General features: G+C 38.3%; 1 protein-coding gene across 1 annotated transcript in view; it reads left to right on the top strand.

Moving 5' to 3' along the window:
• The window catches only part of LOC124605425 (oocyte zinc finger protein XlCOF6-like), an 82,404-nt gene that overhangs the window by 3,746 nt on the left and 56,818 nt on the right, over positions 1-21,840 (top strand). Inside the window, exon 4 of the mRNA XM_047137084.1 lies at positions 10,736-10,874. Coding sequence (XP_046993040.1) covers positions 10,736-10,874 — 139 coding nt within the window. The remainder of the gene's footprint in view (positions 1-10,735; positions 10,875-21,840) is intronic.

Genomic DNA, 21,840 nt, shown 5'->3' with positions numbered 1-21,840 from the left:
TATTTTTTGTAGGGAAGCGTATAATGAGTATGTGAAGTATAAGGGGAACTTGGGACGGTAGTGGAGATTGAAGAGTCTTGTGTGTGTGTGTGTGTGTGTGTGTGTGTGTGTGTGTGTGTGTGTTGGGGGGGGGGGGTGGAGGAAGATAACTAACTTGCTTGTAATTTTTTTGTTTTATTTGGTTTTTAAAGTGTTGTTTATGACTTGTTTGTTTTGCTGTGTAGTTTTTTTGCTTGTATTTTAGTTGGGCAGAGGAATTTAGGGATTTTGGATTTTCAAATTTTGTATGAGGAGGAGGGGTGTGATATCATTGGCTTCATTTGAGCAATGTATGTTGTGTGAAATTTACAATACCAGGACTTTCAATTTCTGTTTGGGATCTAGGTATTGATGGCTTCGTTTGAGATTTATAGGTGAAGAGAAATTTGCGATACTGTGTTTTGGATTTGCCTATGTTGGTTTTTTTATATCAAGAGCTTTGTTTGAGCTATATAGGTTAAGGGAAATGTACAAGTCCTGTGGTTTACATACTTTCAGCATTGTGCCATATGCTGATAATTTTTTGTTTGAGTTTGTGGATAATATTTGTTTTTGGATGGTGATGTTTTCATATCATGTATTTATTTGTCACTGCCCTAATCCCCTGCTTCACGTGGTTGGTTCTTTAGTTTCATTTTATTACTGGAGTGAACCCTTCTTTGAACTTTTTCAGTGTTCTCCAGCAGCCTTATCTGTTAAGGATCCCATACCATGCAGTGTTATTCCTGAAGAGGAGGGACAAGCATAGTGTAGGCAGTCTCTTTAGTAGACCTGTTGCATCATCTAAGTGTTCTGCCAACAAAACAATCTTGGGCTCACTTTCCCTACAACATTATCTTTGTGAACGTTCCAGTTTAAGTTGTTCATAGTTGCAATCCCTGGGTATTTAGATGAACTTTCAGCCTTTAAATTTGTGTGATATATCATATAAGTCAAATATAATCAAATTCTTTTTGTACTCATCTGTATGATTTTAAACTTTTCACTATTTGGAGCCAACTGCTGCTTTTTGCACCGTACAAATATCTTGTCTAAATCATATTGCAAATGCTTCACAAGTGTACTGGTGGTCCATAGGGTCCAGCAGGCACAGTATTTCAGCAGGCAGCCATGTCACCGTTGCCAGGTTTGTTGAGGATCTGAACTCCTGATGGTAGGCAGCTGACTTATATCTCCTCCTATGGCAATCCATTGCCTCAGTGGTTCACATCTGACGGCGCACATTGGCAGTTGCAGCATAGACATGTGTGTAAGCCTCTCTGGTAGTGAACCATATCGTGTTTGCTGAGTGTCTTTTTCATTAGAATCAGTACTGGTTTCCAAGCCTTGCTGAGATTATAGGCACAGTCCCAATTGATAAGATTATCTCCAGTACTAATTTTGATGGCTTCTGTCATGACAGTGTACCAGTATTTGTATGTCTGCTTTAAAATCCTGATACGTATGTGTTCCATCACATGATTCTCTGGCAAACAGTGCTCAGTGACCGCTGATTTGACGGGGGTGGGGGGTTAAATTAGTAGTGTGCTGCTGCTGTTCTTGGTATTGATCATCAATGGTGTGCACTGCTTGTCCAGTATATGTCTTGCAACATTGGCATGGAATCTGATACAGCCTGGCCTTCCATAAACCAAGGTCATATTTGACACTGCCCAGTAATGATTTTTTTTATTGGACTGGCAGGAGACAGTTCTTACATGGAGCTTATTCAGTAAGCACTCATCTGTGATTTCATCCGTCCCCACAGGTTGTACTGTAGTGGTGGGGCAAAGAACGCTCTTAATGTGCCACCCTGAGTATCCTTTTTATTGAAACACAGTTCTGAGACGTTCCATTAACCGTGGCAGACACTTTGCATCTGAGATGGTGTGGCGCCTTGTGTACTAATGTTTTTAGTACTCAGCTTAGTGTGCATTTTCTTGTAATAGACACTATGGCCCAGGGTGCAATCAGCTGTTCTCTTGACCACCATATTTCCAGGATTGGTAGTCCCCCTCTACTTTGATCTCCATAGTGAATTTGATGTTGGGATGTATGGAGTTCATATATACCAAGAAATCAAGAAGTTTGTCCCTTCCATGAGGCCAGATGATGAACATGTCACCCACATAATGGAAAAGGCAGATCAGTTTCCATTTGGATGCCATCAGAGCCTCTTCCTCAAAGCCATCCATATGCAAATTCGCAACCACTGCTGAGAGTGGGTTGCCCATTGTGGCTCCTACCTTTTGCTCTTAGTATCTCCATTAAATAGAAAATATGCGGAGGTGAGGACATGCGTGAAAAGGCTGGTGGTCTTATCTCAAATTTCATACCAGTGAGTTCTAGTGACTCGCGTAGACACACCCTAGTGAAACAACATCAAAATTCACCATGATATCTGAGTTCTTCAACCTGAAATTGTTGAGATGTTTCACAAAATCCATATAATTTTGGGTTTGATGTGGGCATTCACCCACTTAGTATGTCTATCAGGTATTTTGTCAACAATGGAACATAACTACATACCATCTTTGAGGACTTTGGGAGGCCACAAAATCTTGGTGGTACTGGTCTTTGTGGTGCCAATTTCCTGAGGACCCCTCTGGTAACTCAGATTCCTTCAGAAGTGCCTTGATCTTGTTCTCTACTTTCTTGGTGGAGTCAGCGTTGATCTTGTGGGAGAGAACAACAGTAGTATTAACTTTGTCAGCAGGTAAGATAGCAGTCTCAGAGCACCTGACATGGCGACAGGTCTGATCACCGAAATATTGTGCTTGTTGGACCCCGTGGTCCGGCAATACACTCATAGACTGTTCGAGTAACAAATATGCTGGGAGAAACTGAAGAATCACATTTTGCAGTTGGTTTTGATCTCCTGATGCCTTGGTTTTAAATGACATCTGGGCTGCTCATATTGTCTCCTAAATCATATGGATTTCTTAGAAATTTCCTTTGGAAATGACAGATACAACTTCTGTCATACTCAATGACTTTCCATCAGTTACTAAGTACTGTGACCTTTGTGACAAGAAATCACAATTCCAGTTGCACAGTTGAAATGATACTCCATAGGCAGGTAATTTGATTAGAAGTTGCTTGTGAGGAGCAGCATCAATACCCTCCTGGAAATCTAGAAATATGAAATCAGTTTAAGATCGCCTGTCAACAGGATTCATTACTTTGTGTCTGTTTCACAAGAATGATATTTTCTGAATCATTTCTTGCTACGTGTCAATAGATCATTTTCTTCTAGATAGTACATAGAGCAAATTGATGTCAGTGATATGGATCTGTAATTCAGCAGGTTACTCCTACTTCCTTTCTTGAGTGTTTGCGTGACCTGTGCAACTTTCCAGGTGTAGAGCTTTCATCGAATGAGCAGTTTTTTATGATTGCTTCGTGTGGAACTCCTATATCAGCATTCTCTGAAAGGAACCTAGTTGGTAAACAATCTGGCCCAGAAGACTTGCCTTTGTTAGGTGATTTAAGTTACTTCACTACGGCAAGGATATCTACTTATAATGGAAACACCAGGCTGGAGTGTAAAAATATTATAAAAAGGAAAGTTGCTACTCACCATGAAGTGGAGATGCAATGTCACAGATAGGCACAACAAAAAGACTGTCACAAATAAAGCTTTCTGCCAGTAAGGCCTTTGTCAAAAATAGACTTACACACACACACACACACACACACACACACACACACACACGTCTGCAGTCTCAGGCAACTGTACCCACACTATAAGCAGCAAGTGTGGCTAAGATACAAGTGGACCACCCTGTTGCTGAACACACTGCCAAACATGACATCATGACATCTTTCATTTCAGTGACTGCTTCACAGCCTGTGCCATATGGATCCTTCCCATCAACATCAGCTTTTCTGAATTGCTTAGGTGGGAACTTTCCCTGCAATACGTCCTACATTCCCATAACCCTCCTGGCCCCAGCCTTCATTAATCATTGTCCTCACCCATACAGCCCCTTTCCTGTTCCCATTCCAGCACTACACAGCCCACTATCCACCATTGCACCCAGCCTTTTTACTTCTCTCCTTTTCCACTACCCCCCCCCCCCCCCCCCCACCTCTTCCTTGCCCTCTGTCTATCCTGCAGCACTTCACTCTCCGCCACCCCTACCCTACTATCCCTCCCCGCCCCAGCCTCCTCCTTACCCCCACCCAGCTGCCACTCCCATGATGCACTGGTGCTGCTGCTGACAGTGTGGCTACAGTTGCCTGAGACTGCAGTTGTGTGTGTGAGTTGCGTGCGTGCGTGGATGTCTGTGTGTGTGTGTGTGTGTGTGTGTGTGTGTGTCTGCCGTCTATGTTTGACGATGGCCTTACTGGCCAAAAGCATTATTTGTGACAGTCTTTGTGTTGTGCCTATCTGCGACTCAGCATCTCCGCTAAATGATGAGTAGCAACTTTCCTTTTCATAATATCTAATTATAAGTTAATCATTCAACTCACATTGCAGTTGTTCTGGATTTGAATTCTGGAATATTTACTTCCCCTTCATTGGTGAAAATAAACTCTGCTTTAGTGGCACTGTCATTGGTAACATTACCAATGCTATCAAGCAGCAAAGGTATTGATCATGTCTTGCCACCTGTGTACTTTACATATGACCAGAATCTTTTTGTATTTTCTGCCAGTTTTTAAGGCAGAGTTTCATTGTGGATACTATTAAAAGCATCTTGAATTGGAGTCCACACTAAATTTCGAACTTATTTGAAGCATCACGAGTTTTAGATATTATGCTTCTTAATTTTGGTATACTTTTTCCATTCATTGTGCAATAGTGTTCTGACCTGTTTTGTGTACCATTATCAGTTCCATCTCTTGTTAATTTATTTGGTAAAAATCTCTCAGTTGGTATCAATACAATTTCTTTGAATTTAAGCCACATCTGGTCCACACTTACATAGTTAGTTTGTAAGGAGTAGAGACACTCTTTGTAGTTAGTTTGGAAGGAGTGGAGACTGTTTCTTAGAAAGATATCAACCAATTTTTTAATTGCGTTTTGAAATAGGTATGTTTTATGTTTGTTTTTCGTGGATTTTGATGTTGTAGTATTCAATCCGACTACAACCACCTTGTGGTCAGTAAGCCTTGTGTTCATCAAGATGCGACCTGCTTGCAAAGGATTATTTGTTGCTAAGATGTCACATATACTTTTGCAGCCACTTACACTTTAAGCCACTCCTGAACAAATTGCTCAAACATATTTTCACAGGAAACATTTAGTATAATTTCTGACAATGTTTTTTGCTTACCACCGACCTCAAATATGTATTTTTGCCAATATATCAAAGATAGGTTGATGTCACTACCAACTAAAGTTGTATGAGTGGGATACCTATTTGAAATGAGACTCAAGCTTTCTTTGAACCTTTCAGAAATTCTTATCATCTGGGTGTTAGGGGTCTGTAAAAGGGACTATTTATTAATTTATTCCAGATGTCAAGTTTAACCTCTACCAACACTAACACACAGGAACAGTCAATTACACTACAAGGTAAACTACTTCTAACAGCAACAAACACACAACCAACAACTGTATTTAATTGACTGAACTTAAACTTCGCTTAGCCAGCTTTCGGAACCTGTAACTATTTGGGCTTCAGTGCTTTTTATTAGTACTTGAAGCTCTGGTTCTTTCCCAACCCAGCTATGGAACACAGCTATGGCAGTTTACAGCTATAATACTGATTGTTCCTAGGTCTGTCCTCAACCTGTGATTACCATGCATCCTTTGAGACCGAATTGCTGTTGTACTTTTTCAAGGCACTCTAACCTAAAAAAACAACTCTGTCCACAATACCCAGTGCCCACTCCATGTGTAGTCAACTCCTGTTTTTAATGGAAGCCTGATGCATTAAATGTAACCCAAAACCCCACCACCTGATGGTCCAAATGAAGGAATCTGCAGCCAACACGTTTGCAGAACTGCTTGAGCCTCTGATTCAGACCCTCCACTTGGCTCTGTACCAAAGGTCCGCAGTTGGTCCTGTCCATGATACTACAGGTGGCAAGCTCTACCTTCATCTGTAAAACAAGAGTGGCAGTCTTTACCACTTCATATAGCTGCCAGAAACCAGAGAGAATCTCTTCAGATTCAAAGCGATGCACATCATCAGTGCCAACATGAGCCACCACTTGCAGTTGGCTGCCCCCTGTTCCACGTCTGAGATGTCTCCAGTATGTACACAGAGTGCACACTTTTTCTTCCCCTCCTTGGCAGCCATATCCACTGGAGATCACAACTAGCAGTAACGCCACCTCTGTGAATGTCCAAATCTGTCAGGCCAAGAGGCTTTCTCCGTCAGGAGTTCGGTAGTTTTATATGTAATAACAATGTTGCTGTCATTGTCAAAGAGATTTTTTTTCCCATGAGCCCATCTTTATCTGGAAAGTGACTGACTTATATCAATAACAGTAATGATCCTAAGTTGCTACCTTGAGAAACTTTTAGTAAAGTGTTTTGGTTCTGATCGAAGTGTTATTAAAATTTTCACTTTATTACAGACCTATGCCAACTCTACTGTTTGTACCGTGTTTTGTGGTTGGAACCATTCATTTGCTGCTACTCTTATTCCTAATGATTCTGAATTATTTGTAAAATTTTATTTTAATATTATCAAATCCTTGGATAACTCTAAATATAGCAGTACACAATCTTTATTTAGTGCACAATGTAAGCGTTTTTGTTAGCTCCATCATGGCTGACTAAGAACTACATCCACATCCAGGTTCTGCAAACCACTGTGAATTGCATGGGAGAAGGTACTTCCCATTTGACCACATATTAGGGTTTCTTCCCATTGTATTCACATATGGAGCACAAGAAGAATGACTGCTTAAGTGACTATTTTTGTTGCAGTTTGTTTACTCTTTTCTTCACTGTTCCTAAGGAAATGATATGTGAGAGGCTGTAATGTATTCCTAGATTAACCACTTAATACTGGTCCTTGAAACTTTGTAAGTAGATTTTCATGGGGTAGTTGGCATCTATCTTCAAGAATCTACCAGTTCTGGTTTATTAGCATTTTCATGACTCTATCCTGTGGGGTACACAAACTTTTATTCATTTGTGTTGCCCTTCTTTGTATACATCCAGGGAAAAATACCATAAATATAAATATAATTCCATGGTCCATGGTATAGAAACAGAGTAAGCTGTGATGCACATTGATTGCCTCTGAAGTATTATTTATTCAATTCTTTCTTTAATTTTACATCCCAATGTGCATAATGAGATGGAAATACGTCTGTTGGATACACATTTATTTGCTTTGCTTTGAGATCAGAGTTAAGTACCCTCAGCAGGAAGCTAAGACCTTCAGAATGAAGTTACAGTTTTGTAAGTGGTGAATGTCACAAGACATTTTCCAGAAAAATACTAAATACCTTCTCTGAAAAGTACTTAGAACAGATAATTCGGAAGCCCTCTCATGAGAGTGAATATTGGCTCTAATGGCAACAAATAGATCCAATCCTCATTGAGGATGTCCATATTGAAACAGGTACCATTCATCATGCAGTTGTTTCAGCAGTGATTACCAAATTACAAAGGGCAACAAAAACAAGTAGAGAAATTTACAAATTCAGCAAACAAAATATAGGTAGTAGTATCGTATCCCAATGTGGAACTTCGAAACATCTGGCTCTGGGTTGAAGCATGTAGAGGAACTGTGGCTGAACTTCAGATGCTTGACCAAAAACTGGATAGATATATCATCTAGTCAAACAGTTCAAGATGTAAGATGCATTATGTGGTGTACAGGAATAGAAGCAGCAGCTACTGCACAATAAAACATAGTACTGTATATGGAGAAAAGCCAAATGAAATCACTGGTGATGAAGAAGGAAATCAGACACAAATACTTATAGGAAGGTTTATTTTAACACTATAACCAGTTTCACACTGACATTCTCATCTTCAAATGGCTAATGTTACCATATATATTAATTTGGCACAGTGATTTTTGTAGAATATGTGTGCTATTTGCACTGCAACAGTTGGAACATTGTACAAGAAAGCATAAGGGCCAAAGCAAGACGGAGTGTCACCCATAGAAACATATGTAAGTGAATACAACTGTTTCATTTTATCAGATGCTGGCACATTAGTATGGTTTTGCTATCCAAACAACATGTAAAGTGGCACTAAACATTAAAATAGTCTTGTGTTATGCAGGAGTGAATGACATGCTGCTGATGAAAACATTAATGTAATTGGAAATATTAGCCATCTGAGGATGGGAAGGGTAGCCCAAAACAGGTTACGGAGTTAAATTAAAGCATTCTATAAGTATTTACAGGTGGTTACATTCTTCATCACAATCCTTAACAGCTGTACAGTTCAACGATCCAGCATGGATACAATAACATGTAAATGAAATTTGTTTGGGTTTCAAAAGGGCAGTGCGTGAAGCCTTTGATAACCATTGTAGCAACATTTTATTGAAAGATCTCTCATAAAACCTCCCAAAAGCTGTCAGTGATTCTAAAGTTTTATCCTAACACTCATAGATGACACTGAAAGTTAAAAGCAAAGAAAATACAGAAATGTTGAAAATCTGAAAAAGGACCCATAGATCTCTCAAACAAAAAGAAAATCCCTAGCCCATCAGTTGGAAAAAAAAACACAGGTCACGCCATTCTACAAGAATGGCAGCAAAAATAATCCACAAAATTACAGTCCCACGTGTTTGATATCCATCTGTTGTGGAACCTTAGAACATATCCCAAGCTCAGATATTATTAGCTATCAAATAAAATGACCTTCTGCATTCCAACTACCACTGATCCTGAAAACACTGGTCAGGTGAACCTCAATTTGCACCTTTATCACATGACATCCCAAAAGCCATGTAGCAAAGCAAACAAGTAAATGCAGTACAGTATTTCTTGATTTCAGAGAAGAATTTGATGCAGTGCCACCCCAACACATGAATGAAAATATGATTATTTGGAGTAGAGATATTTGTGACTGGATTGAGGATTTCTTGGTAGAAAAGACACAGTACGTTATCTTTGGTGGGGACTCATCGACAGATGTAGTATTAAATTCAGATACTTCCCAGGGTTGTGTGTTGGGACCCTGGCTGTTTATGTAATCTCAGACATTTTGCAGATGATGCAATTATGTACAATGATGTACTGTCTGACAAAAGCTGCACAAATATTCATTTAGATTTTATGAAATTTCAGGCGGTGCACAGATTGGCAGCTTGCTTTAGGTGTTCAAAAATGTAAATTGTGCATTTCACAAGGCACTAAAATGTAGTATATTGTGATTGCGATATCAGTGAGTCACAATTGAAAACTGTCAACTCATACAAATAGTGGGGTGTAACAGTTTGGTGTGGATGTGGACTGAAAAGATCATAGGCTCACTCATAGATAAAGCAGGTGACAGACTTCAGTTAATTGGTAGGATACTGAAGAAAATGCAGTCACTTGACAAAAGGAGGTTGCTTTCAAAAGACTTGTGTGACCCACCCTAGAATATTACTCAAATATAGCAGAGAGGACTGTCATGGGATGTTGACCAAATATAAAGAATGGCGGCACACAGTCACAAGTTTTATTAACCCATTAAAGAGCAGCATAGAGGTTTTGAAATATCTGAACTGCAGAAATCAAACAATGGAAAATCCACGATGTAGTGTAACAATATTATGAAAAGGGAAGTTGTTACTCACCATATAGCGAAAATGCTGAGTCGCAGATAGGCACAAAAAAAGACTGTCACAAATAAAGCTTTCGGACAGTAAGGCCTTCATCAAAAATAGATTCCCCTCCCCTCCAGGAATATACAATTCCCTTCCTATTACTCTCATAGTGAAAGACTAGATTAGACTAATAACAGCACCCACAGTGGCATTTAAACAATCCTCCTCCTCCTCACACTCCATATATGTGAGTGGAATGTGATGATGCCGTACTAAATGGTACATGCTTTTCTCCGCACTTCAAACTACAACAAATTTAGACCTTGTCACCCCAGAAACCTCAAGCTTTCTACCAGTCAGAGTGGACTGGCATCAGATCATGTCAGGATTACCCAAACAGGACAGGCCACAAACAGAATGCAACCAGTCAGTTTGGACTGAAAACAAAACACTTGGGGACTTGAGAGTGAACCACAGATGAAGGAAGATGGAGGGTACAAATTGTGAACATGCACATCCAGTCAGTAGTCTCAGGTAGCACTTGATGACAGTGACTAGTCACGCCACCAAAATATCATACAGGGAAGAAGACAATATTGGACAGTGCCGACAATTCAAGAATGTCAGCAAATTGCTGGGAAAGCCTGAGGAATTACCCTTCACAGTTATTTGCAGAGTATGGATGTAGATGTGGAAGTTATACTTCATACTCGTAGTGGAGTTCAGTAAAAGTAAAACTAATTTTCATGAGATTTGATTAGACTTGTCATTTCACGTTACACATCCTCTTGGGTATGCAAGAATAGCAGTTGTGACTACCATAAAATTTTATTTTGGATTTTGATAACTCATAACATTCATTCCCTTCACATTCAGTACTATATATAAATGCCTTCATATTGACACTGTTGTGCCATAGTGTGAAGTTTTAAATTGAGTAACTATGCCTTCTCTTTTCTTAATCAAAACATTTCTCATTTTGACTTATTTTGTCCTTTATACATAAAGTCACTAAAGTATTCTGAATCCAGGAAATTTCTCAAGGAAAGTCGATTGGCAGCACATTTATCGAAGTGTGGCAAGGCAAAGGGCAAGGCAGAAACGAGGTTTTGTGAATATTGTGACATGGGATTTTCTTCACAACGTGTGTTAAATTTACATATTGAAAGGGTAAGTCATTAAGAATCTTATAGGCATTAGTAGTATAATAAATGTGTAATTTGTGTTTGCAAAGATTTATGAGTGTATACTGACAGCAGAGAAGAAATTAACATATTTTTCATGAGGTTTCGTTACTTTATTGATACTTGTTTGAGTTCATAGTAAGTTATCCGAGTTTAATTTTAAATTGGCAAAATTCCTGATGGTCGTCTAATGAGAAGATATGAAGATTTATGGAATCTTAGTGTAGTATAATGTTCTAATAATGTTACTAAAATTAGTGGATTTAGGTGTACTTATTATAAGCAATCAAACAGTACGTAATGAAACTTAGTGGCAGATTAGAACTGTGTGCTGGACTGGGACTCTGACTCAGGACTTTTGCCTTTCATTGGCAAATGTCTTATCAAGCATGACTCGCAACCCGGCTCACAGCTTTACTTCTGCCAGTACCTCATCTCCTGCCTTCACAGAAGTTCTCATGTGAAACTTGCAGGACTAACACTCCTGGAAGAAAGGATATTGTGGAGACATGGCTTAGCCACAGCCTGGGGGGTGTTTCCAGAATGAGATAGTATTCATTATGAATAAGTAATGATTTTTTACTCTTGGTGGTGGAGTTTTTTCAAAACTCTCAATTTATTTTCAGTGCGTTCCTTTCCTTGGTATTGGCAACTCTGTGATAATCTTTTTACTCTGTTTGTTGATATGTGGTTGCCATGTTATTAGGTTTTATTTTGCTTATTCATTGCTAAATGTTAATGATACCCATAACATAATGATCTTTTTTTTTTCAAATTAAATGCCAGAAAATAATAGTTTTTTACTAAAGAAAACATCCTCTAATGAATGACATTATATATAGACAAATGAAGATACCTTTTAAAGTTAAAAATAAGGAGTTAGAAAATTTTGACGATCACCAATAATAAAATCCCGAGTATGCTTGTGCACTGGACTTTGACTAAAATATCCTGAAACTTGAAGTCATTTTTTAATTTCTGTGTAGCTGCAAAGTCGAACCATGCATTTCACAGTGGTTTCCTATGAACATCAATCTTGGAGAAGCTAGCTGGAGCCTAATGGATGTGATGTATTTATCTCATACCACTGACAGGCATTTGTCACTCAGTTGACAAACTGTCGTCACTTTGTCTCCAATGAAGTAACATCGCATTGCTCTTCATTTTCTGAGTCACTAAATCCAGCGTCAAACTCTGAATCACTTTAGCCACCCTTTTTTTTAAAACACTGCCTAAACAACAATACAGGAGAGAAGCTGAAAGTATTTGTTTTGTTGTAAAGTATCCAAAGCTACACTCAGTAAAGGTGATGTCTAGTGGCAACCACCTCAAGCAGAACTTGAGAGCTGTGCTACGAATGTAGGACCAGATGCTCTCTAGTGGTTGAAATCTTAACTATCAGTGCTTAAATGAATCTAAATGGTTTTTCTTGCTCCTCCTCCTAAAAAAATATCTGTTCTTAAGTTGCTCGAGCATACTCAGGAATTAAAATGAGATAACTCAGGAATTAATGTTAAGGGGTTAAATAGCTGTTATTATTCCATGTGACTTACAATTTGAATGCCTGAAGAATACCTCCTGCTCTCTAAATTTATCAGGCTTAATCTCAGTTTGGTACTCAATCACAAAGACCCAACTAAGAAAAGAACTCATAAGCTGCACAGTTTTGATCGTGTATATGTAATATGTTGACTAAAGGAAAGCATTTAGTAGTGAAAACACGAGTCATGTGATTCATCAGATTCGCTAGCAGCACAAAACAAGTAATTGCTAAATTTGTCTTAGTATTTGCCTACAAATAACAGATGTGAAGTGTTCATGTATCAACTGTGGAAAGAGGAATCATGTTGTAGAATTAACTGACTTGCAAATGAAAGAAACATAGTTGCATTTATAGCTAAACCTAGTTTACAAGGAGACATTACATTGCAAAACAATGTTTCAAAACTGTGCCGTTAGCAACTGCGTATTTGTGGCTCACAGTGGTGAAAATCATTAAAACTACTCAGTTTTAAGTCGTTCCAACTTTCACAGCATGACTATCAGTTGTGTGTTTTATTTTATGTTTTTATTTACACATGAAGATCCGTAGAAACATATTGAGCAGCAAATCTCCAAGGTCATGGAATGTGTCCATACATGAAATTACAACATAAAAGTAATAACAGATAAAAATAAAATATTGATGAACCCAAAAAAGTCAATCCATAAGGTCAAGTAAACACAGTCAACAATACAACAAGAATCAGCTTAATTTTTCAAGGAACTCCTTGACAGAATAGAAAGAGTGACCCACGAGGAAACTCTTCTGTTTCGATTTGAAAGTGCGTGGATTACTGCTAAAATTTTTGAGTTTGGGTGGTAGCTTATTGAAAATGGATGCAGTAGTATTCTGTACACCTTTCTGCACAAGAGTTAAGGAAGTCCGATCCAAATGCAGGTTTGATTTCTGCCTAGTATTAAATGAGTGAAAGTTGGTTATTCTTGGGAATAAGCTTATATTGTTAACAAGAAATGACAGTAAGGAATATATACATTGAGAGGCCAATGTCAAAATACCCAGACTTGTGAACAGGGGTCGACATGAGGTGTGCGAACTTTACACCACTTATTGTCTGAAGCACCCGTCTCTGAGGCAAAAATATCCTTTTGGAATGGGAAGGGTTACCCCAAAATATAATACCATACGACATAAGTGAATGAAAATAAGCAAAGTAGACTAATCTTCTTGTCGAATGATCACTCACTTCAGATGTTATTGAAACGGAGGATGACAGAGTAAAGGCCGAAATACTAAATGTCATTTTCCAAAGCTGTTTCACAGAGGAAGACTGCACTGTAGTTCCTTCTCTAGAGTGTCGCACAGATGACAAAATGGTAGATATCGAAATAGGTGACAGAGGGATAGAAAAACAATTGAAATCGCTCAACAGAGGAAAGGCCGCTGGACCTGATGGGATACCAGTTCGATTTTACACAGAGGATGTGAAGGAATTTGTCCCCCTTCTTGCAGCAGTGTACCGTAGGTCTCTAGAAGAGCGTAGCATTTCAAAGGATTGGAAAAGGGCACAGGTCATCCCCATTTTCAAGAAGAGACGTCGAACAGATGTGCAGAACTATAGACCTATATCTCTAAACGTCGATCAGTAGTAGAATTTTGGAACACATATTATGTTAGAGTATAATGACTTTTCTGGAGACTAGAAATCTACTCTGTAGGAATCAGCATGGGTTTCCAAAAAGACGATCGTGTGAAACCCAGCTCGCGCTATTCGCCCACGAGACTCGGAGGGCCATAGACACAGGTTTCCAGGTACATGCCGTGTTTCTTGACTTCCGCAAGGTGTTCAATACAGTTCCCCACAGTCGTTTAATGAACAAAGTAAGAGCATATGGACTATCAGACCAATTGTGTGATTGGATTGAAGAGTTCCTAGATAACAGAACGCAGCATGTCATTCTCAATGGAGAGAAGTCTTCCGAAGTAACAGTGATTTCAGGTGTGCCGCAGGAGAGTGTCGTAGGACCGTTGCTATTCACAATATACATAAATGACCTTGTGGATAACATCGGAAGTTCACTGAGGCTTTTTGTGGATGATGCTGTGGTATATCGAGAGGTTGTAACAATGAGAAATTGTACTGAAATGCAGGAGGATCTGCAGCGAATAGACGCATGGTGCAGGGAATGGCAGTTGAATCTCAATGTAGACAAGTGTAATGTGCTCCAAATACATAGATAGAAAGATCCCTTATCATTTAGCTACAATATAGCAGGTCAGCAACTGGAAGCAGTTAATTCCATAAATTATCTTGGAGTAGGCATTAGGAGTGATTTAAAATGGAATGATCATATAAAGTTGATCGTCGGTAAACCAGATGCCAGACTGAGATTCATTGGAAGAATCCTAAGGAAATGCAATCCGAAAACAAAGGAAGTAGGTTACGGTACACTTGTTCACCCACTGCTTGAATATTGCTCACCAGTGTGGTATCCGTACCAGATAGGGTTGATAGAAGATATAGAGAAGATCCAACAGAGAGCAGCACGCTTCGTTACAGGATCATTTAGTAATCACGAAAGTGTTACAGAGATGATAGAAAAACTCCAGTGGAAGACTCTGCAGGAGAGACGTTCAGTACCTCGGTACAGGCTTTTGTTGAAGTTTCGAGAACATACCTTCACCGAGAAACCAAGCAGTATATTGCCCCCTCCTACGTATATCTCACGAAGAGACCATGAGGATAAAATCAGAGATATTAGAGCCCACACAGAGGCATACTGACAATCTTTCTTTTCATGAACAGTACAAGACTGGAATAGAAAGGAGAACTGATGGAGGTACTCAAGGTATCCTCCGCCACACACCGTCAGGTGGCGTGCGGAGTATGAATGTAGATGTAGATACCTTTCGAATAGAAAAAAGGCAGCATTAAGTCTTCGAACAAGATCCTGAACGTGAGCATTCCATGACAGTTTCCTAGCTATCTGAACATCTAGAAATTTGAACTATTCAGTTTCACTAATCATATGCCCACCTTTGAAATTAAAACATCAGGTTTTGTTGAATTGTGTGTTAGAAACTGTAAAAACTGAGTCTCGCTGTGATTTAGCCGTAGCCATGAACTTAGGTCGTGAACTGCACTATTTGAAACCGAGCCAATGTTGCACACAACATACTTTACTACCAAGCTAGAATCATCAGCAAACAGAAATATTGTAGAGTTACTCGTAATACTAGAGGACATATCATTTATATAAATAAGGAACAGGAGTGGCCCCAACACTGATCCCTGGGGCACCCCCACTTGGCTGTACCCCACTCAGACACCCACATCACAGGCATTCTCAGCATTGTGAATAATGACCTTTTGCTCTCTATTGCTAAAGTCATAGGGGAACCAATTATGAGCTACTCCCTGTATTCCGTAATGGTCCAACTTCTGGAGCAATATTTTGTGATCAACACAATCAAATGCCTTAGTTAAATCAAAAAATATGCCTAGCGTTTGAAACCTTTTGTTTAACCCATCCAGTACCTCAGAGAGAAAAGAGAATATAGCATTTTCAGTTGTTAAACTACATCTAAAGCCAAACTGTACATTGGATAGTAAATTATGTGTTTTTGGGTTAGGTGGGATGGGGAACTGAGAAAATTGTTGATTCTTGGGGCGTTACACTATGCTTGTAGGGTATTAATGATAACCATTACAAGAACAAAATGTGACACAGTACTGCACTCGAGTCAATTGTTCATGATGTGAACAGCAAGCGAATGACGATATCTGAGTTGCTGACCAAAATACCATACTTGTAAAAAATAATGATACACCTAAGATTAATGAATATCCCTTGCTGCATTTGGAAACTTGTATAGATTTTTTTTAGTTCAGTATGAAGCCATACTGAAGAGAATGACTACTAAAAATATAATTGCGCAAATGCGAAGTTACCCAAAGAATACAATGTGGAGATAACATCAGAAATAGAAAATTTAATGTGTACAAAGCGAATGTAGGAGATAAGAAACTTCCCAGATGCGTGGGATCACAAATAAACTTGGCAGCTCTGGATTCTAGAATTTGACATCAGTACTATAGAGACAAGGAATAAAAATACCTACATGGCAAAAAATGCTATATGATCTCTAGTTTCAAACTTGATGATAATGCTTCACACAGTAACATATCTCTGCTTTCTATTATAATAACACAGGGTTATTCTAAATGATGGACCCATTTTCAAAAATTTGTATGTGTTCAAGTACAAATTCAAAATGAACAAGCTTTATACCACTGAAAAAAGAAAGTTTCAAAGCTTTTTCCCTGATGTTTGACATCAGTTTAATAAATTTAATAATTTGTAATAATTCATAATTAATTAGTTTTTAATAATTATTTAATAATTAGAAATGTGGTAAATGTTATAAATATTCAATGTGGCCACCATTGGTTGCATGGCAAACATCGACGCGGTAGCCAAATTCATCCCACACACTTGAAAGTGTATCTGCTGTTACTGAGTGCACGGTACTAGTGATACGGTTCCGCAGATTGTTCAGATTACTTACAAATTATTAAATTGATATCAAACATTATAAAAGAACCCTTGAAACTTCCTCTCTTCATTGGTATAAAGCTCGTTCATTTTGGATTTGTACTTGAATAAATATGAAGTTTTGAAAATGTGTCCATCCTTTAGAATAACCCTGCATATTCCCCGATTATTTCTAAATCTGATTTTGTTTCTCAAACTACAAGTTTCGGAAATGCAACAAATGAGGATTTAATTTCTGAAAAGAAAAACTTAAAACACATATTAGTGGCAATGGTGAATCCAACTCGACAGTCATATGTGAATGGACTCAACCAGATTATTCGCTAATTATGATACAAGACAATATGGCAGCAATACTCTTATAAAATATTCTTAAGCATCTGTACTAGTGCAATTATGAGCAGAAGTAGCTTGAATAGTGGAGAGTTATTTTAAAACACATGTATGTAACTCTTTGGAAATTATTAATCTCTGCAATTCTTACAACACAAGTTCCTGATTCAATATGTATGTGAGACTTCACCTTGTAGCATCTTGAACTCTGTTATGATCCATGAATCTTTCTGACATCATTCTAAAATTTTGAAGTAGCTTCAGAAATAATCTAAAAGAAATTTGTTGTTGACTATCTGTGCTAACATCTTCTCTTGATACAGTCACAAATTATATTTACTCTTTTTCTTTTGTACTGATGTCAAGCAGACAAGTCTGAACTCCAGCATTACCAACATAACTGCCACCACATTCATTTTAAAGACAAAAATTGTGTTTCAGTTTACATAAAATGTCAAAACTGAATGTACGCTGATGTCACTGTGTAGACAGTCATTTATGAAAATAGTTTTGCTGTGCTGGTTTCAAGAAACAATTTTCACAACCCACGTGTCTCTGTCTAAAGAAGAAAACAGCAAGCACTCAATTGTTAAAAATGAAATTCTGTAACATAAAAAAAGTCACAAGAGACTAATGATACTAAAATGGAGGAAAATGTAAAGGGAGGGGGAAAGAGAAGGGAGGAGGATATTGAGAAGATAAGCATAAACTGATAAAAGCACACAGACAGAAGGGAAGATGCTGTATTAGAGTATAGAGTAGGAAAAGGGATAAGAAACAAATTTGAATCAAACCAGAGTGAATGAGAAGACCCAAAATGTGTTCCTCAGACAATGAAAAATCCAGGATTTGTCCAGGATATTGTTACTCTAACATAGCTGCCACCCTTGAAAAGAGGCTGTAGATTTCAGAAATTTTCTTACATTACATAAAGATTTTCTAGAAATAAAAACAACTGTAATGAAAAAAATGAAGTTACGTGAAAAATACTTTTTAGTTTAGTAAACATCAAGGGTGTTTGAGAAACATTCTGTGATTTTCAAATACTGCAAAATCAATACACACATGAAACAATATCAAGTTACATTCATAAATGAGAGGCCTGTCTTTAGTGTTTTATACAGAGATATTCACAATCCTGCCTCATCCACTGCCCCCTCTTCTTCCTGGATTTGCCTATCTTGTATAATACATAATCTGGATTCTCATTTTATAACAACAGATTTTTGGGACTTGGTATGATGAATGAAGCTTCTAGTGTGTACGCCAGTGGCAGTAACATCATCGCCTTTGTGAGATTTATTTTTTTGAAATTTCAATTCCAGGTTTATTCCTGCCCTTTAAGTTGACACGCAGAGAATTAAAAATTTTTGTTGTCACTCAGCATAATCTCTCTTAGTACACCATGGTGACAAAACCGTTTGTAGACAGTTGTACTATATACTCAGTAAGGAAATCATTACAGTTTATAAAACATTTTAATGGCATATGATTAGCGAAAAGTGAACAGTACATTTTCCAACTTTTTTATAACATCAAATTGTAAAATGTGTATTTCCCCAATTTTTTAGTAACTTCACATAACTCCTTAAATATGTAACAATTAAAATCTGTGATAGTTGGTAGCCATGCTTTCGGTGTATGCATTTGCAACATTTGTGTTAAAATGTCAGACAAATGGCTCTAAGTGGTGAAAACGATATTCAGATCACTCCTGTTGCATTGCACAGAATTTTCAACTGCAGGCTAGTATATGTTGCTAGTACATGTAGTTTTGTGTGTGGCTGTTCATTCTGACTGCTACAAGTACTTGGGTGGTTGTGGTGTCATTATCAGTGAAACAAGATCATGTTGCTTTGGTGAAATAATAATAATAATAATAATAATAATAATAACTTTAATTGCCCCTAATAACTTTACAGTCTTAGAGACATTTTTTCGACATTCACGTTAATGTTATATCATATATATAATGTAATATGTCCGAAAAATAGCAAACGAGCCAATACACTTCAGATGCTTAAAAAATAGTGACTTGATAGCAACAGGAGATTTTAATGGAGAATTCTTTGTAAATTATCTCCATGAAACAATGTAAACATCTGAAGCATACTTCAATCATGTCCCCATTGTATCCTCGCCAGACGCACAACTTCAACCACAATCCTAACTAACAACATTTTTGTTAGAGTAAAGTCAACTATACCTCGGTTGGAAAAAGTAATACAAGGGCTGATCTACAAGGACTGAGACTGATTTTCTTCCAATAGCTTCCATGGTAGTTTCCTGTAGTATTGGACAAAGAAAAGCAAGCATGCTCAGTTATATCATGCAAGAACTGTGGACACAAACCCAGAGAAACACACCCAAATTATATACATTTATTCAGCAATAAATTACCAATAAATAACTGTCTGAATAGTTTACAAAAATTTTCAAATAACAGTGACTTTAGCATGGGACAAACGGCCTAGTCTCCAAACAAACAGCCCCTACGGTCATGCTGACCACTGCTTTCAAAAAACACATTAACACATGTCAGGTACAGGCAAAATGTAAAATAAACACATATATTATAAAATTGCGAAACATAGTGGCAATAATCATTCAACATAATTAAAAGGAAACCTGCTTGACACTCATTTAGTCAGTCTCACAGTGAAAATCAAATTATATTAGAAAACTTTAAAAACCAGTAATAAATCTTAATATTCATTAAAAAGTTTATGCCTAGTAATGTGAAACCAAAATTTTAAAAGAAAATACGCTTTACCTTGAGGTAGAATGTTAATGCTTGTAACATATATAAACTAAATTTCGGATCAGCCTAATCAGTTTTTAGAAAACCACAAGGCATTACAAGCTAGCTGCAGTCTTTCATAATTTGCCTCAAGCATTATAACTATTTAAGTTCAAAATTAACTACATAAAGTTTAATGGCACTAAAATAAGTGGGCCAACACAATGAGAACATTTAAAAGGAATTGTGTCAACAAACACATAATGAATTTTAAACAGTTTAACCTCTATTCTTAAAACAATAAATTCTTAAACCAACAAAAGCCTTAGGGCCAGTCAAATTCAGGAACTTCAAAGTCCAGACACACACCCGAACGTTCAAAATACAAATGACCCTCTCTTGTCCTAATGCCAATGAAAAACTATTTGCATGCAAACATAGTGCTCACCAGGGACTGCAGTGTTGCTTTATTCTCCATCAGCAAACATATCTTGAGAAACATCCACACTAGGTGACTAACATACGGAACAGTTGACAACTCCATGTGGTGTTTCTGATTGCCGTATCTAGCAGCTATCTGCTATGGCTACCATCTGTATGCTATACTCTACTGCAAGGTGCACTACCATGGCCAGGGAACAATACCACACATCCAACTGGCAGAGTGCCACCATACAACTCTCACAGGCTCTTCCCTCAACTCAAAACAACAGACTTGGTGATGCAGACACTACTCGTCCAGCATCATATAGAACACTCCTGGCAGACAGGACCAACAGACCCCTTAGCCTGGCAATGTGTCTTCCTTTATTTCAGAGTGTCATAACTCTGTTGCCTCCTAGCAAGGCAATAAGGGTAGTGCGGCCTTGAGTTCAGCCTGAGATCTTTGACAATTGATCCCGGACTGGCTCAGTTTGAAAAGAGTGGGTTTTTATGTGTAATGTTGCAGGCGGCGGAACTCCCGTATCAGTAGGTTGGTAGTAATGGTCTATTTTGTAGACACTCTTGCGTTTCACATAATGAACAAAGGAGGTGATGCGAGAGGAGCAGTACGGCACAATAAGATTCTGTGTTCATTTAAATCATACAGCCATTGTAACATACGAAAAGCTGCAGTATGCATATGGTGAAGATGCACTACCTCATGCAACAGTGTTCCGGTGGTTCAAGGGCTTCAAAGAAGGCCGACTTGTCTGTGTTAAGCAAGATGGGCCTAGTGTTTTGACTTCTGCTATACCGAGCGAGGTGGCGCAGTGGTTAAACACTGGACTCGCATTCAGGACGACGACGGTTCAATCCTGTGTCCGGCCATCCTGATTTAGGTTTTCCGTGATTTCCCTAAATCGTTCCAGGCAAATGCCGGGATGGTTCCTTTCAAAGGGCACGGCCGGCTTCCTTCCCCGTCCTTCCCTAATCCGATGAGACCGATGGCCTCGCTGTCTGGTCTCCTCCCCCAAAACAACCCAACCCACTTCTGCTATGACTGAAGTCAGCATCAGCACAACTGCTGTGATTGTATGTTGGGATCAGCAGATAATTTTATCTAACCTCAGTGAAGTGCTGAGAATTTCATATAGCAGTGCTTTTGCGCTTATGAATTATCATCTCCATGTACCCGTGATTTTGCCCATTGGGTGCCACATCTGTTGACCCATGAACAAAACGCTGTGCATATGGAGACAAGGCATAAGGTGCTCAGCTCCTTGATGATGGAGAGGATGTGTTTCTGGCATTGATTATCACGATGATGAGTCATGGCTGCATCATTATGATCCTGAAGGAAAATGAGCCAGCACAGTGTGAAAACACCAAAAAAGCCTAA

The sequence above is a fragment of the Schistocerca americana genome, chromosome 3, assembly GCF_021461395.2.
Source record: "Schistocerca americana isolate TAMUIC-IGC-003095 chromosome 3, iqSchAmer2.1, whole genome shotgun sequence".
NCBI lineage: Eukaryota > Metazoa > Arthropoda > Insecta > Orthoptera > Acrididae > Schistocerca > Schistocerca americana.
The sequence above is the reverse complement of the archived record's forward strand: the minus strand, read 5'-3'. Positions and strand labels throughout refer to the sequence as shown.